General features: G+C 38.4%; 1 protein-coding gene across 1 annotated transcript in view; it reads left to right on the top strand.

Moving 5' to 3' along the window:
* The window catches only part of MZT1 (mitotic spindle organizing protein 1), a 22,940-nt gene extending 13,859 nt beyond the window's left edge, over positions 1-9,081 (top strand). Inside the window, exon 3 of the mRNA XM_017523626.2 lies at positions 7,200-9,081. Within this exon, the coding sequence (XP_017379115.1) occupies positions 7,200-7,223 (24 nt within the window). The 3' untranslated portion in view covers positions 7,224-9,081. The remainder of the gene's footprint in view (positions 1-7,199) is intronic.
* Positions 9,082-15,348: the final 6,267 nt, after the last annotated feature.

Below are 15,348 nucleotides of genomic sequence, written 5' to 3'. Positions count from 1 at the left end.
TTTTTGAGACAGAGTTTTGCTCTTGTTGCCAGGCTGTAGTGCAATGGTGCAGTCTTGGCTCACCACAACCTCTACCTCTCAGGTTCAAGCGATTATCCTGCCTCAGACTCCTGAGTATCTGGGATTACAGGCATGCGCCACTGCGGCTGGCTAATTTTGTATTTTTAGTAGAGATGGGGTTTCTCCATGTTGGTCAGGCTGGTCTCGAACTACTGACCTCAGGTGATCTGCCCATCTTGGCCTCCCAAAGTGCTGGAATTACAGGCCTGAGCCACCGCACCCAGCCTGTAATCAAGTCAGCCACTCCATGTCTTGATTGGAAAGTTTAGTTCATTTACATTCAATGTTATGATAATTAAGGACTTCCTACTGCCACTTTGTTTTCTGATTGTTTTGTAGACTTCTGTTTCTTTCCTTCCTTCCTGTCTTCCTTTTAGTGAAGGTGATTTTCTCTGGTAATATGTTTTCATTTCTCGCTTTTTATTTTTTGTGTATCTGTTGCACGTTTTTTGATTTGAGGTTCCCTTGAGGCATGCAGATCAAACCTTATAACCGTTACTTTAAACTGATGACAGCACAGGTTGTATAAACAACGAACAAAGAGAATACTAATAAAAACTTGCAGTTTGTCTCCCCACTTTTTAACTTTTTATTTCTATTTGTATGTTTGTTGTACTGTGTGTGTCTTGAAAAGTTGTAGTTATTATTTTTTACTGGTTCATTTTTTAGGCTTGCTACTCGAGATATGAATAGTTTATATACTGCAGTTACAGTGTTCTAATAGTCTGCGTTTTTCTGTGTACTTACGATGGCTGGTGAGTTTGGTACCTTCAGGTGATTTCTTAGTGCCTATTAATGTCCTCTTATTTCAGAATGATGAACTTCCTTTAGCATAATGTAGGGCAGATCTATTGATGAAATCCCTTAGCTTTTGTTTGTCTGGAAAAGTCTTTATTTCACCTTTATGTTTGAAGGATATTTTCACTAGATATACTCTTTAAATATGTCTTGTCCCTCTCTTCTGGCTTGTAAGGTTTCCACTGAGTAGTCTGCTGTCGGACGTATTGCAGTTTCTGTTATTTGCGTCCAGTAGTACCAAATATTAAACACATTTAATAAAGAGACCTTCTAAACAGGCTTTGTGTGGGCGACAAGACTTCTATTTTGTGCTTGGGTGCAAGCAGGCTGAATCTGAGAAAGGACAGGCGAAGGGAGTAGGGGTGTGAATTGATTTTATAGGTTGGGGCAATTTTTGTGGGGGGCAGGGGTGTTAGATTAGTTACAGTGGTGGGGGTGGGGGCAAGGAGTATACGTTACCATAAGTTCAGTTATGATTAGGGACAATGGCCAACTGGCCAATGCAGGCCGGGGGTGGGGGGCGATCAGCCGTGGCAGGCAGGACTTAAGACTTTATGGGTCCAAGCTTGCACATGGAGGCCTGACAGTTTCTTTGTATGTTCTTTGTTTTCTCTTGCTGCTTTTAGGGTCCTTTCTTTATCTTTGACCTTTGGGAGTTTGATTATTAAATGTCTTGAGGTAGTCTTATTTGAGTTAAATCTGTTTGGTATTCTGTAGCCTTCTTGCGCCTGAATATTGATAACTTTCTCTTGGATTAGGAAGTTCTCCAATATTGTCCCTTTGAATACTCTTTCTACCACAGTCTTCTTCTCAACTTCCTCTTTGAGGTCAGTAACTCTTAGATTTTCCCTTTCCAGGCTCTTTTCTAGATTTTGTAGGCATACCTCTTCCTTTTTCATTTTGTTTTATTTTGTCCCCTCTGACTATGTATTTTCACATATCTTGTCTGCAAGCTCATTATTTCTTCAGATTAACTGGTTTACTATTAAGAGACTCCGATACATTCTTCGGTATGTTAATTGCATTTTCAGCCCAGAATTTCTGCTTGATTATTTTTAATTATTTTGATATCAAGGATTAGTCATTAATATTTTATAGCTCATTTGGTGGTGGTGTGTGTTTCTGGATGGTTTTGGTGCTTGTGGATGTTTCTCAGCGCCTGGTTCTTATGAGGTGCTTTTTTGTATGGATAGTTGCTCAATTTGACATTCCAGCAGGGAAGGAGACACAATTGCTGCAGGCTTCTTTTCAGCCCTCTTGCTCCACCTCCACCCTCGCATTTGGTTTTATTTGTATTTCTCTCGATACCAATGAGATTAAGTTTATTTTTGCATGTTTATTAGCCAACCTCTTTTGTGATACATCTTTTTGAGTCACTTTCCCATTTCTTTGCATAGTCTGTCCTTTTCTTTTTGATTGGCAGCCCTTTAAATATTCTGGCTATAAACCCTTTGTCAGATGTGCATGTAAAGTTTCAGATGTTTTTAATCATGTATTTTTTAGAGTTTAAAAACTACTGAAATTTTTTGTTTCTTTTTTAACTCAAACCTATGGCTTTCATAGGGCAGAAAGAAAAATAACTGAATAATAAGAATAGCTGTTATTTATGTGAATACTTTTCTCATGCATAGACCGTATGTTCTGCAGGCTTCATTGGCATTATTTCCTCTGTCATCACAACAGTGATAACTACTACAGTTTGTGCATTCCTAATCTCAAAATCCAACACGTTCCAAAATCTGAAACATTTTGAGTTCCAACGTGACACTCAAAGGAAATCCTTATTGGAGCATTTCAGATTTTCTAATTAGGGATGCTCAGTCAGCAAGTACAGTCAGTCATCTGTATTTGTGGGTTCTGCATCCATGGATTCAACCAGCTGTGGATCAAAAATATTTTGGGAGCAGGGGGAAGGAGGGTTGTGTCTGTGCTAAAAAGGTACAGACTTTTTTTCTTGTCATGATTCTCTAAACAATACAGGATAACGACTATTTACATAGTGTTTACATTGTGTTAGGTATCACAACTAATCCAGAGATAATGTGAAGTATGTGGGAGGATGCATGTAGGTTAAGTGCAAATACTATACCCGTTTATAAAAGGCGTTTGAGGATCTGTGGACTTTAATATCTGTGGGGTGGGGGATGGGGGAGTCCTTGAACTTATAATTCACCACGGATACCAAGGGACAACTTTAATGCAAATTTTCCAAAATTTCAGAACATCTGAAATCAGAAACAGTTCTGGTCCCAAGCATTTCCAACAAGCAATACTTATGCTACTATTGGTAGTTTACTGCTAAGGAAACTGAAGCTTTTGGTGACTAATTTACTTATTTTAAGAACTTTACAGTTAGTGATTGACCTGAGATTTGAACTTGGGCTGTCTGACTTCAGAGTTGTTTGCTTAACTACTGAGTTTTCTCCCCCAGTAAATCTCAAGAATACCTGAGCTAGCAGTTTAGGAAAAGATGAAGTGGTTTTTAGAAACAAAACAGTCATTGGACTTTAGCATGGGCACATTACCTGACTTAATATTATCTAATAACTCTGTTAATAAAAATAGAGGAGTATTATAGTCTTTTATCAATGTATTTCTGAAATTTTTGAGGGGAAGATTTATTTAGTACACATCTACCACAACTGCAAGAGTTTTTGTTTTACTGTGCTTGAGGTTTGAAAGGGAATGAATGTAATAGGAAGATATTTTTGTTTTGTACTAAGTTTGAGTGTGTATAAGAGACCCAGAGTCGGCCGGGTGCAGTGGCTCAAGCCTGTGATCCCAGCACTTTGGGAGGCCGAGGCGGGTGGATCACGAGGTCAAGAGATCGAGACCATCCTGGTCAACATGGTTGAAACCCCATCTCTACTAAAAATACAAAAAATTAGCTGGGCATGGTGGCACATGCCTGTAATCCCAGCTACTCAGGAAGCTGAGGCAGGAGAATTGCCCGAACCCAGGAGGCGGAGGTTGCAGTGAGCCGAGATCGCGCCATTGCACTCCAGCCTGGGTAACAAGAGTGAAACTCCGTCTCAAAAAAAAAAAAAAAAAAAAACAACTAGGGTGTTTCAGCTAGGCATGCTAGCTCATGCGTGTAATCCCAGCACTTTGGGAGGCCAAAGCAGAAGGATCACTTGAGGCCAGGGGTTCAGGAGTGCCTTGGGCAACACAGTGAGATCCCATCTCTACAAAACACTTATTTTAATTAGCTGGATATGGTGGTACACACCTGTAGTTTTGGCTATTCAGGAGAATGCCCTGAGCCCAGGCGTTCGAGGTTGCAATGAGCTATGATTGTGCCACTGCACTCCAGCCTGGGCAACAGAGTGGAAAAAACAAGAACTAGGGAGTTCCTAGCAAAGAAGTATTTATTAGAACTTGTTTTTTTGAAGTAATTGACATAATTATATAATTTTTATGAAAGTGATACATCCTTATAATTTTAAAATTTTTAATTCAGAAAATACAAAAAATAAAAAAAAATTACTCAAGATTACCAAAGAGATTACCTGAGATAATGTTTGGTAAACATCATTTCAGATAGTATCATGTTATTTTAAAAATAAAAGTGTTATACTTGATTTTAGTGAATTAAAAAAGAGTAACTCATGAATCTGCTTCTCTCTGGACTATGTTTTCCCGTATTGCCATTTGGGACAGAGGTGGGTAACTGGTGGATTCAGCTGAGCACTGACCCTCTCCCTTTCCTTGACAACCCTTTATTGGCTTTACAAGCATAAGATTCTTCTGGCCATGTGTCGTTGCTGTGAATGAATTACTTTCTTGCTCTCTTTTTGTTGTTAATTTCTTTTGGTTTTAAATTTAAGGTAAGAAATTGTTCCTTCTGTGTTCTATCTTTATCTAGAATTCCTGGCAAATAGACTTTAACTGTGTGGTATTTACTGTCTCTGTTTTAGAATATGTAGAATAACAAATGAAGGATATCTTGAAATGTTGCAAAAAACTGTTGGTCTGAGACATTATTTTTGTCTTTTGCTCTTCGGGTTAACTATGTAGAAAATAGTAACTATTTTTTGTTAATTGTTTTGCTTTTTACTTTCACAGATTTGTATATTGTATGTTGATGTGGCCTAAATCATTTATAGTAAAAGTGGTTAGCTAGTCTGATTACATAAGTTACTCAACAGCAATAATTAGACCACCTTATGCGCATCTCCCACAGCATAAATAGGACTGCTAATTAAGTGCATTTTATTAGTGATTCTTTATTGACATTGAATTTTTATATTATCTCCTTAGTGCTAGGATTTATGTGAAACCAGTCATCTACATATTATAATTGAGAAGTCCTGAGCAAAACTTACTTTGCTGTATCTTCTATTTTAGTTCTGTGGACTGAGGCTTGCCCTTTCTCTCACTGATGTCCTGTACTGTTACTAATACTTTAATATAAACTGTGATGTGTCCCTGTGCAGGCAGGTCCGCAGCATGAGGATTTTGGAGCTGTAGAATTTGGAGTTAGGAGAGGAATGAAGGATTCAATACACCCTATTCTCCCACTCATCTTCCCAAGGGGGTGAGTTAACTCTTGCACAGAAAAGGAAAGTTTGGAAAAGAAGAGGACTGCTAAGGCAGATTTTCCCCAGGGCTGATCCTTGCAAATGTTTGCAGTCTGTAGAGGCAACTGGTAACAACTATATAGCTATCTCTAGGATGCTTTTGCTGCCCTTTCAGATAGAAACTTCTGCATTTTTGTATAACATGAACGTCATAGCATTGCTTACTTTGTTTAGGCAAAAATACTTGTTTCATTGTATATTGGAGGAGGACTTCCAAAATTAATATGAAAATGGAATGGGACAAGAGAAATTGCATTTTAATTAAGGTATCTTAATTAAAAAAACAAGTAATGTATATGATTTTAAGTCTTCTTTGAATTAGGTAATGCTGAGAATGGAGTTAAGAAGATAACAGAGTGCCTAAAGGGTATGTGGCTAAAGCTAATATAGGAACCTATAAGGAAAGAAAGAAGTAACAGATCTTTTAGAACAACAGAATGTTTTTCAAACTAGGTTTTAATTCTCTTGAATAGTAGGCCCAGAAGAGGGAAAGAGTAATTTATAATAGGACTTCGAGCGAATTCTATAGAAAAACAAGTTGGTTCTGTAAGGGTTATTGCTGAGTTTAAAATGAGGAAACTGAGGCCAGTGTAAGAAAATGAAAATCCAATTTATTCAGCTCCCGGGCGAGGTTCCATGGTCCCAGGGAAAGGGGCCAGGGAAGTCGCGCCAACTTCCTGGGGCGTAGGGTTTTTATAGGTAGGAGGAACGAGCAACAGCTGGGTGCTCTGATTGACTCCAGGGGAGCGGGATTGAGACAGCGTGGGTTTTCCGCTGGGAAAACCGGCCAGGAGCCTTGCATCAGCTGGAGCCTTCCAGGGGAGTCCTGCGGCAGAGCTAGGTGCCGAGTGCAGAGCCTGGTGCCGGGTGCAGAGGTGGGCGTGTCCAACCTCCCGACCAGGCAACTGGCCTTACAGGTTCTGTTGGCTGCATAGAGAAAGTTTCAGCTTTATTTCAGGTTGTATTATCTATAGTTTTCTCAGTATTTTAAGTTGTTTTTATAAAAGAGGTCTGAACTTAGACTAAACTAAAAGCAGGTTTTAATTGGGAGTTAGAAAGGGCCAGGTACAGTGGCTCACCTGTAATCCCAGCACTTTGGTAGGCTGAGGTGGGTGGATTGCTTGAGCTCAGGTGTTTGTGATCAGCCTGGGCAAGAAAGCGAAACCCTGTCTCTACTAAAAATTAAAATAATCAGTCATGGTGGTGGCATGTGCCTGTAGTCCCAGCTACCCTGGAAGCCGCGGTGAGAGGATTACTTGGTCCCTGGAGACGAAGGTTGCAGTAAGCCGAAATTCTCCGGGAAAGAATAGTAGTTAGGGGTGTAGATGAGAGGATTAGATGTTCATTATTCATCTGTTGATCTTGTTCTCTCCACCTCGTAGCATGAAAGGTCTTTTTCATTCTTAATCCCTTTTTCACACTATAATAAAATATACAGAAACACAAACTGATGAAGTCTATGGGAACAGGTCTGCCATAGGTTAATATTTCAAGTAGAAGTATGTTTTTACATAGGCTCTTAACTATTATTTTAGGTGATATAACTATTTTCCACTGCTAGCCTGTGGACTGTTAACTGTATGGTCAAAAGGTAGTCCTGATATAGCAAAACATGAAAAGCACTGCATTACCATGATAAAAGTGGTTCTCTTACATGGGGAATAGTTGTTTGTTAATGACAGTGCAGTATTGACAAATTTATCTTCATGATGCCTCTTTTTCCATGGTTTTATTATAATGAATCTTACTTTCTTGTTCTAGGCTGCTGAAAATATGACAAGCTGACTTTCTGGAGAAATTCTGATGAGATATGTCAAGCTCTGCAAGAAGATTTGAAGATTGCATTGTAGTCAAGAATGTACAATGAAATTACTGCATGCAGCAGTGTAGAAAAATTTTCCTTTTTAAAAGAATTATAAAACCATAGCTTTATAAATCAGTGGAAAGTGGCTTACAGAGATAACTATCAGATGTGTTTACATCACATCTTATTCACTTTTTTTTTAAAGGCTCTAATGCTTTGGCATTGCTGTGTCCATATTTATATATTCCTTATTTATAGCTCTGATAGCTTTAATTTTCTAAGCAGTCTGTCTATCACATGTGCGTATCTGCTGTGCCTGGCTGAAGCACAGTGGAACCCATCAGTAGTAATGTGTAGTAGTTATGACTTGTTGACATTTCCATTATAAACTTTAATTTTGAATTGTTTATGCATTATAACTGTGGATTTATATTGTATTGGGCTGAAAGTTGACAGGATTTCAGCCACCATTTGTGAATTTTGATTTAGATTCATTATGTATATCAGAATCTTGTTTTTTAAATAAGAGCATAGAAAACATTTCTTGTAATCTGCTCTTTAACAAAGAATATTTTGTTTTTTAAACAGTTTGTTGGGCAGCTAATAGTGTGAACCAGGTCATTTTTGTATATAATTAAAATTTTAGAAACTTGGATTTTAAAAGTAATGACAATGCTTAGGTTAGTATTGTTTGTAATTCGAATTATTTACATCTAATGAGGCTGTTAGTTGAGAATGTGTTCTTAAAGTTTTATACCCTATAAATGGAGGCCTAAAAAAAATAATGTGTAAAATGAAACATAGCAAACATGCAAAATTCATATTTACTTTTATTACATAAAAGTAATTTTTGAGTATTACCTAATAAATCTTGAATGCTTATTTAATAAATTATTAGGTGGGTGATGTGTTTCAAAAGATATTTGCTGTTTTTTGAAGAAATAAGGACAGTCATTAAACGTAACTAAACAATCAGATATTCTATATTAGGAATCATAAGTATGGCTTTTTTTTTTTTAACCTTCTTAATGGATTATAAGTATGGCTTTTTGGAATTATTTTGTGTGTCTTTATTTTTGCCCTTAAAATTTTAACTTGTCAAAATGAAGATTCAAAGATAAATTTTAGAAAATGTAGAATAGTATTGATTCTGTTCCTGTAACAGAATCTCAGTGGAGTTTTTTTGCAAAACTAATATGGATTTAATCTGATTTTATTACTTATTAAATTTTAGATTTTGTTAGGTACCATTTAAATGATTATATAAGCATTCCCTCTTTAGTAGCATTTTTTTGTTTTCCAGACAAACTGAAGTGCTTTTAATAAGATTTGGTAATATTTAAATAGCAACCTTCTCAGCTATTTTTTTTCTTTTTAATGTAGAATTTTGTCCATTTTGACTTTTTAAATGTATGGCATCTTTACCAAGTGAACTGGAAGGTCTGTTACTGGTAGAACAGGTTGAGGAGGCAGTAGGAATATGTGAAAAGTCATTTGATGGATAGTAAAACACTACAAATACTACTGTTTTTTATAAAATCGTAACACTTTTGTCAAACTCCAAAATTTGTATATACTTTCAGGCCATAAAAGTTGATAGTATTATTATTTATGACTTTGTAGACTGAGTTATTTATGTATGAAACAAAGCAGGAAAATATGTTGAGAAGGGATTGTGTTTACAGAGGACTTCTTTAATGTGTCACATATTTAAAATGTAAACATATTTTTAATGCATACTTAAGTAATATTTAAGAAACTAAACAAAATGATACAATTGCAGTGTTGTGCTTGTTGTCAATGACAAAAATAAAACCATTTTGGTGGTATTGGCCTGTACTTTTGTTGTAGCATATGCTTTTGTTAATTCAACTTGTGTTTCTATAGGGCAAAAGATACAGAACATAAAATTTACCATTTTCACCTTTTTTTTTTGAGACAGAGTCTTACTCTGTCACCCAGGCTGGAGTGCAGTGGTGCGATCTCAGCTTACTGCAACCTCTGCTTCCTGGGTTCAAGCGATTCTCCTGCCTCAGCCTCCCAAATAGTTGGGATTATACGCGCCCGCCACATTACCTGGCTAACTTTTTATATTTTTAGTAGAGACAGGGTTTCACCATGTTGGCCAGGCTGGTCTTGAACCTCCTGACCTCAAGTGATCCACCCGCCTCAGCCTCCCAAAGTGCTGAGATTACAGGCACTGAGATTTGTGAGTCACCACACTTGATCCTTTTTAACCATTTTTAAGTTTCATGGTTTAGTGACATTGAGAATATTCACATTGTATTGGAACTATCACTATTGTCCATCTCTAGAACTTCCTTATTATCCCAAACTGAAACTCTATATGTACCTGTTTAGCACTAACTCCCCATTTCTTCCTCCTCCCAGTCCTGGTAAACATTTTCCTACTTTTTGTCAATGAATTTGACTCTTCTAGATACCTCATGTAAGTTGAATCATATTTGTCCTTTTGTGTCCATCTTATTTTACACAGGATGTTTTCAGAATCTATCCATATTATAGCATGTATCCAGATTTCCTCTTTAAGGATGAATATGTCTCTCGTGTGTGTGTGTATATATATATATATATATATATATATATACACACACACACACGAGAGACAGGTATTAGTTTATATATACATATATATGGTGGACATTGGGGTTGTTTCTACCTTTTGGCTATTGTGAAAAGGCTATTCGCAGTAGCAACAATGTTATGGACATGGGTATACAAATACCTGTTCAGGTCCTTTTTGTCAGTTGTTTGGAGTGTATACCTAGAAGTGGAATTGCCAGCTTTTGAACATTCTCTAAGGTTTGACTTGAATTCTGTAGGCATTTGAGAAAGGAGGAGATATGATCAAGCTTTTTTGGGAGTCGCTTTACTAGTGACATGTGGGCTGGATTTGAGCAGGGGGAGACTGGAAGCAGGGACTAGTTAGAAATTGTGACAGTAACCCAAGCCTAAATGCTCACATCAGGGTAGGTTCAACAGATATTACAAAAAAACAAAAACATGGGACTTAGTGACAGGTTATGGGGAAAATAGAGAAGAAAATAAGGTGACCGAGTTTCTAAACCTGGGTAACAAAGATGTGATTATCAGCAAATGGAAATCAAGAGGGAATCTAATTTTCCCAGAAAAACGATTTTTATTTGAAGAATATTGTGTTTAACATATATGTTAAATCTTAACCCTCAACAATCTTCCAAAGACCCTTGCCCATCTCCATTGTTTGCCCTACAGCATTACCACTCTAACACAGTATACAATTTACTTAGTTATATCTATTAATATAAATAAATAGACTGCTACCTGAAAGAGCCCCACAAGGGCAGGGATTTTTCTTTGTTGTTTCCATCGATGTATCTTAAGTATCTTGACGACTGCCTAGCACATAATAAATAAATACATGTTGGCTGAATGAATGGATCGACTGGGCATCTAGGAAACAATAGGTACCATGTGATTGAAAAATAAATAACATTGAGAACTTGCTGCATGCAAGGCACTGGTTTTGGTGCTTTGAATATATTAAATTGTTTAATGTTTGGGCTTACAGCAACCACAAGAGATAGATAGCATCATCCCATTACAGGTCAGGAAGGTGAGGCACAAAGTGACAAGACAAATCTCAGAAGTGGTAGAGCCAGGATTTGAACCCTGGTAAACTGAGTCTGGAGCCCACACACCTTACAACAAAAAGATCTCTCATTTATGAAATTCAGTGTTGGGCTCATATGTATCAGATTGGAGTACTGTAAATGTTGTAAAAAAAGGTGGTGCATCTGACAGCCCTAAATAGCAGTCTCAGGAAATCTGTTAACAAATGACACTCTGGACACTCTGTCCCTTAGAATAGAGCAGATTTTTTTTTTTTTTTTAATGGCCCAGAGGTCTTCTATTTCAAAATCTATTATGCCATGAATTCATAGGGAGTAGGTTCCAGCAGCTCAGACTCCTTCCCATTGGTTCTCACACAGTGTGCTGCTCTGGGTGGGGCAGGTTGGCGCTTCAGTTGCACCCAGGTGCCTTTCTGTTTGGCTTTCCTTTTCTGATTATTTTCCTTCACACGTTTCAGGAAGATGTCTCAGCTCTTAGAGTGCTTAATGTGTTCAATACACACATTAATTCTCTTGGCAAGAATCTTGCCCTTAACTTGTTTACAACACTGCCAGCAGCATGCTGGGTAGCATTGTAGACTCTTCCAGTTTTGCCATGGTAACACCTGTGGGCATTCTTTTCTGAACAGTACTCATTCCCTTGACGTCTACGATACCACCTTTTTTTGTAGATTTCGCATATACGTGGCCGAAGGAACAACTCCATGTTTTCTAAAAGGCCTAGAGAACATTTGCAGGTGCCTCTCCTCTTTCCCTTTGTGTTCGTCATTTTGGCAAATTACTGGAAGATGGCAGTTCCAGCCGAAAGGCCAGAATATTGAGGTATCGTATAGCTCCCCAGCAGCTGAGTGGACATGCAGGCATGTTATATCAGAAGCAGTCCAAGCTATCACCTCCGATTACCTAAAGCCGTAAATTGCCAGATGTACACTTGAAGAGTTACATCAAAAGCCTTTAAAGAGGTTGTTCAGATAATTATACTTTCACATATGTGGGAAAACTTTCACCTGCTAAATTTTTTTTAGAGGTGAATCTACCTGCTCTCCTACCAGTAAATCACCTTTTTATTGTAACAGCAACACCTGTATTTTTCATCTATTTTGAAAATTAAAATATCCATGACTACTTAAGTGGAAAACAACCATCATTTTCCCATAGCTATAAAAATAATTAAATATGGAATTATATCTTTGCTAGGTATTGTCTTTTAAAACTATGATTCTGACACCTACTTTTCCTTTGATAGAAGAGCAGATGAGCAAGTGTCAGAACACAGAACTGCCTTTCCTCTAGATGTTATCAGAAGGATTAGAAGAGTATAGCAGTCAGCTTCTTCACTATGGTATTTAGTTCATTTTAAATGCAATGTCCCTGTATCCCACCTCATTTTGTACCCATCCCATACTTTGGAAAACCGCTTTCCCCAAGATTCCTGTTGGTTCTAATATAGTTTAGGAGACAGCTCAGTCTTTGGTGTCAGACAGGCTTGGATTCATTGTGCCCTCTCCAAATCTGATAATAACAACATAACAGCTCATGGCATTGTGAAGATTAATTAGAGATGATGGATGTAAAATCCATAGCATACCATTTGGCACATAGTAGGAGCTTCATAAATGTTCAACTCCATTTTATGTTTTGTATAAATTAAACTTACCTAGTAACTTAATTTCAGGAGTGGCTCAGTGGTTGTGAAGTGACATATTTAAAATGTACTTTTTTTCTCATCAAAAGAATTAGACCGAATGTTTTTATAAGTTTTCATTAACTCATTTCTGGAAACATAAAATGTATTTAAATATAAGCATGTACTGTGCTTATATAGGAAGGAGGATGAAGGTCTCATACTAATAAAAATGAAAGATTAATATATAGCTAAATTTTAGTGTCAAGACTTGCATAGCTAATTAGAGAAAGGAGCCCATGGGGATGAGAATGTGTTGGGAGAAGAAGTAAAGATTATGAATAAATTTTAAATCTCTATTTTCAACATAAAAAGAGCTCATTGTTCTCAGTTGCTTCTGATAAACCCAAGTGGGAATATCCATGATCTTTGTTCCTGCTGAACACTAAGAACCATCATGTAAAATAGGAGCAAACAGCTGGCTAAATGAAAGCTTCCTTGGAAGTCTACTGATGGAAAACTGTGGGGAGCTAGGGGCAGTCAGAGAAAGAGCTCTGTAAGATTTAATTTAAGTCCTGGATAAACACCATTCCTGCTTTCACTAGCTTTACCTAATAGAAATGGATTTTATCAATCAAGGCCAAGTTCAGAGACAATAAGTGAGAGGGAGGGAGGGAGGCATTTTGCATGGAACAAAGACAAAAGTGCTTTAATTTCACAAAAACACCACTCTTAGTGTTAAAATGCAAGACCCTGGGAGCCCTAGGCTTTTAGGAGAAACTGGTGTCGACCTGACCTTTTAAGGTAGCAGACACTAAGTGTCTAGTGACTTAGATACAAATAATTGTGATGAATTATGATGATCCCTGCATTGTTACTTTCATCAGTTTGGAAAGATTTGAGAATCTGTTGAGATTTAGCAGTAAATCTGGTTAACTAGGGAGCCCCTAGGGGAACTAATTTATGGGACAGAGAAGCAGCCTTTTTTTTTTTTTTTTGAGAGGAGTTTTGCTCTGTCACGCAGGCTGCAGTGCAGTGGCTCAGCTCACTGCAACCTCTGCCTCCCGGGTTCAAGTGATTTTTTTTTTTTCAGACAGTCTCACTCTGTTGCCCAGTCTGGAGTCCAATGGCATGATCTCAGCTCACTGCAAACTCTGCCTCCTGGGTTCAAGTGATTCTCCTGCCTCATGTTCCTGAGTAGCTGGAATTACAGGCGTGAACCACCACACTTGGCTAATGTTTGTATTTTTAGTAGAGACAGGGTTTCAGCATGCTGGCCAGGCTGGTCTCGAACTCCTGACCTCAGGTGATCCACCCACCTCGACCTCCCAAAGTGCTGGGATTACAAGCGTGAGCCACTGCACCCAGCCAGAAGATGCTTTCTCACTTGGGATTTCTCAGGTCTTCTCCCATTTTCTGCACTATGTGCCAAGCTTTGTTTCTCATAAATGCAGGTCAGACATACTGAGACATTACTGCCTTTTCTGATTAGCCCCCATCACTCTAGAGAGATACAAGTCCCAGAGGTGCCATTTAACTTAAAGGAATGCAGCCTGCTAGACCTAGACCGCACAGGGTGGTAGGGGAGGAGGTGCGAGCAGTGGCGGAGAGGCAGGGGATGAGGTCCTTGAATTGTTTGCTGAACCCGGCACTCCTGTATGCCACCTAATAAGAAGCCAGATCTTAGCATTGACTGAAGCCCATCTCATGATCCATGAATAATAGGAACTATAGAGCAAGCACCCCTCTCTTTGGTTTTGCTTGCAGCTTGTCTTCAGCTTCCCATTTCAAATGTAATTCACTTCCCCTCCTGGTCAGCCCCTATCACTCAGCTGTCAGGCAGCCTGAGCATTTTTCACAATCTAGCTCAGTAGGTAGATTCTAGGCGAGAACAAATTCAGTCTGCACTGTGCTGGAAACAAGGTAGGAAAAGGGTGCTATTACTGTAGTTCTTCCAGAAAAACCAATTGGAATTGCCTTTTCTATACTGTTCTAATGCATCTAATTTAACACAGCGGGCATATGATCAAGTCTCACGCCAAAAGCAGTGATAGTCTTTATAACTATTTTCTTTCAGAAAAATTACAGGCTGAATGGGGTGGCTCATGCCTGTAATCCCAACACTTTGGGAGGCTGAGACAAGAGGATTGCTTGAAGCCAATTCAAACCAGCCTGCACAACAAAGCAAGAGAACTCATCTCTACAAAAAGCACAAAAAAGTTAGCTGGGCACAGTGGTGTACCTCTGTAGTCCCAGCTACCCGAGAGGCTGAAGCATAAGGATCGCTTGAGCCTCGGAGTTGGAGGGTGCAGTGAGCTATGATCATGTCCCTGTACTCCAGCCTGGGCAGCAGAGCAAGACCCTGTCTCCAAAACAAAACAAATTACTATTTTATTTCTGTAAAATATTTGAAGCATAAACATAGTCTGTAATAAAACAAATGATTGTATACCTTCTTCACAGATAAAAAATTTCAGCAACTTTCCTTATTCACGGTCCAATTTAGGATCATCCCATAAATCAATACTCTAATCACCTTGAAATCAGACATCTTATTCACAGTATCTCCCAGATTCTCACACCTCTCTTCATCCATATATAGATTGACATTGATACCAACTTGTGCAAAATTAATTTCTCATCCCCAGAGCCAGTCACCCTCAAGGGAATTCCAGCACCTATCACTATGCACAACATCTTTAAGTATACCATGTAATAATAATAAACATTTATTGCCGGGCGCGGTGGCTCAAGCCTGTAATCCCAGCACTTTGGGAGGCCGAGGCGGGTGGATCACGAGGTCAAGAGATCGAGACCATCCTGGTCAACATGGTGAAACCCCATCTCTAC

Source organism: Cebus imitator, unplaced genomic scaffold (assembly GCF_001604975.1).
Source record: "Cebus imitator isolate Cc_AM_T3 unplaced genomic scaffold, Cebus_imitator-1.0 Scaffold29, whole genome shotgun sequence".
Classification (NCBI taxonomy): Eukaryota; Metazoa; Chordata; class Mammalia; order Primates; family Cebidae; genus Cebus; species Cebus imitator.
This window is presented reverse-complemented; position numbering and strand designations above follow the sequence as displayed.